A 1,207-nucleotide genomic window follows, 5' to 3' on the forward strand; every position below is an offset into this window, starting at 1 on the left:
GCAGCAGCAGCAACAGCAGCAGCAGCAGGATACTTGGTATGAGTCTCTGCCTATGACGTGGCCGAAGACATCGTTGCGGCCGTCAAGCCAAAGACAGGGCCCGCAGGTTATAAAGAACTGGCAGCCGTTGCTGCTGCTGCTGCTGCTGCTGCTGCTGCTGCTGCTCTGCTGCTGCTGCTGCTTGGGTGTTGCAGCAGCAGCATTTGCCATGCAGAGAAGACCAGCACGAAAGTGAGGAACACAACCAGCAGCAATTGCTTTTTCTGCTGCTGCTGCTGCTGCTGCTCCGCTCAAACCCTGAACTGTCTCCTGCTGCTGCTGCTGCTGCTGCTGCTGCTGCTGCAGCTGCGGGGACTCTAAAGGAAAGCTGCTGCCGTAGATACTCAGGCTCCCGGTGCCGTCGCCCTTCACAAAGTCTCCTCCCTGCAGCAGCAGCAGCAACAGCAGCAGCAGCAGCAGCAGCAGCAGGGTTAGGAGGTGTAGGAGGAGTAGTAATAGCAGCAGTAGGAGTTGCAGCAGCAACAGCAGCAGCAGCAGCAGCAGCAGTACTAGCAGTAGGAGGAGTAGCAGCAGTAATAGTAGCAACAGCAGCAGCAGCATCATCAGCAGCAGCAACAGCAACAAAAGCAACAACAACAACACCAACAGCAGCAACATCATCAGCAGCTGCAGCAACAACCGCAACAGCAACAACAACAACAACAGTAACAACAGCAGCAACAGCAGCAGCAACAACAACAGCAGCAGCAACAGCAGCAGCAGCAACAGCAGCAGCAGCAGCAGCAGCAGCAGCAGCAGCAGCAACTTACATGAACCATGAATCCCTTAAGGACTCTATGAAAACGACAATTCTTATAACCAACCGGAACAGAGTTCATCTTATACTCCCCTGCACACAAACCCTAAACCCTAAACCCTAAACCCTAAACCCTAAACACTAAACACTAAACACTAAATACTAAGCACAAACCCTAAACCCTAAACCCTAAACCCTAAACCCTAAACCCTAAACACTAAACCGTAAGCACTAAACACTAAACACTAAACACTAAACACTAAACCCTAAAGCCTATACACAACACAAACCCTAAACCCTAAACCCTGGACCCTGCACACACACCCTAAACCCTCGAAAAGAAACAAAAAAAAAAACAAAAAAAAACAAAAAAAAAAGCTAGAAACCAAAGGAGAACGAAATACCCCCCCC

General features: G+C 50.3%; 1 protein-coding gene across 1 annotated transcript in view; it reads right to left on the reverse strand.

The window, feature by feature from the left end:
• EMH_0034490 (peptidyl-prolyl cis-trans isomerase H, putative) overlaps positions 1 to 1,207 on the reverse strand; it is a gene marked incomplete at both ends in the record, with an annotated part of 2,607 nt that overhangs the window by 1,136 nt on the left and 264 nt on the right. The window contains 2 exons of the mRNA XM_013494873.1: positions 34 to 423; positions 810 to 889. Of these exons, the coding sequence (XP_013350327.1) occupies positions 34 to 423; positions 810 to 889 (470 nt within the window). The remainder of the gene's footprint in view (positions 1 to 33; positions 424 to 809; positions 890 to 1,207) is intronic.

Source organism: Eimeria mitis, genomic scaffold (genome assembly GCF_000499745.2).
Source record: "Eimeria mitis Houghton genomic scaffold, Emh_scaff1317, whole genome shotgun sequence".
Lineage (NCBI taxonomy): Eukaryota > Apicomplexa > Conoidasida > Eucoccidiorida > Eimeriidae > Eimeria > Eimeria mitis.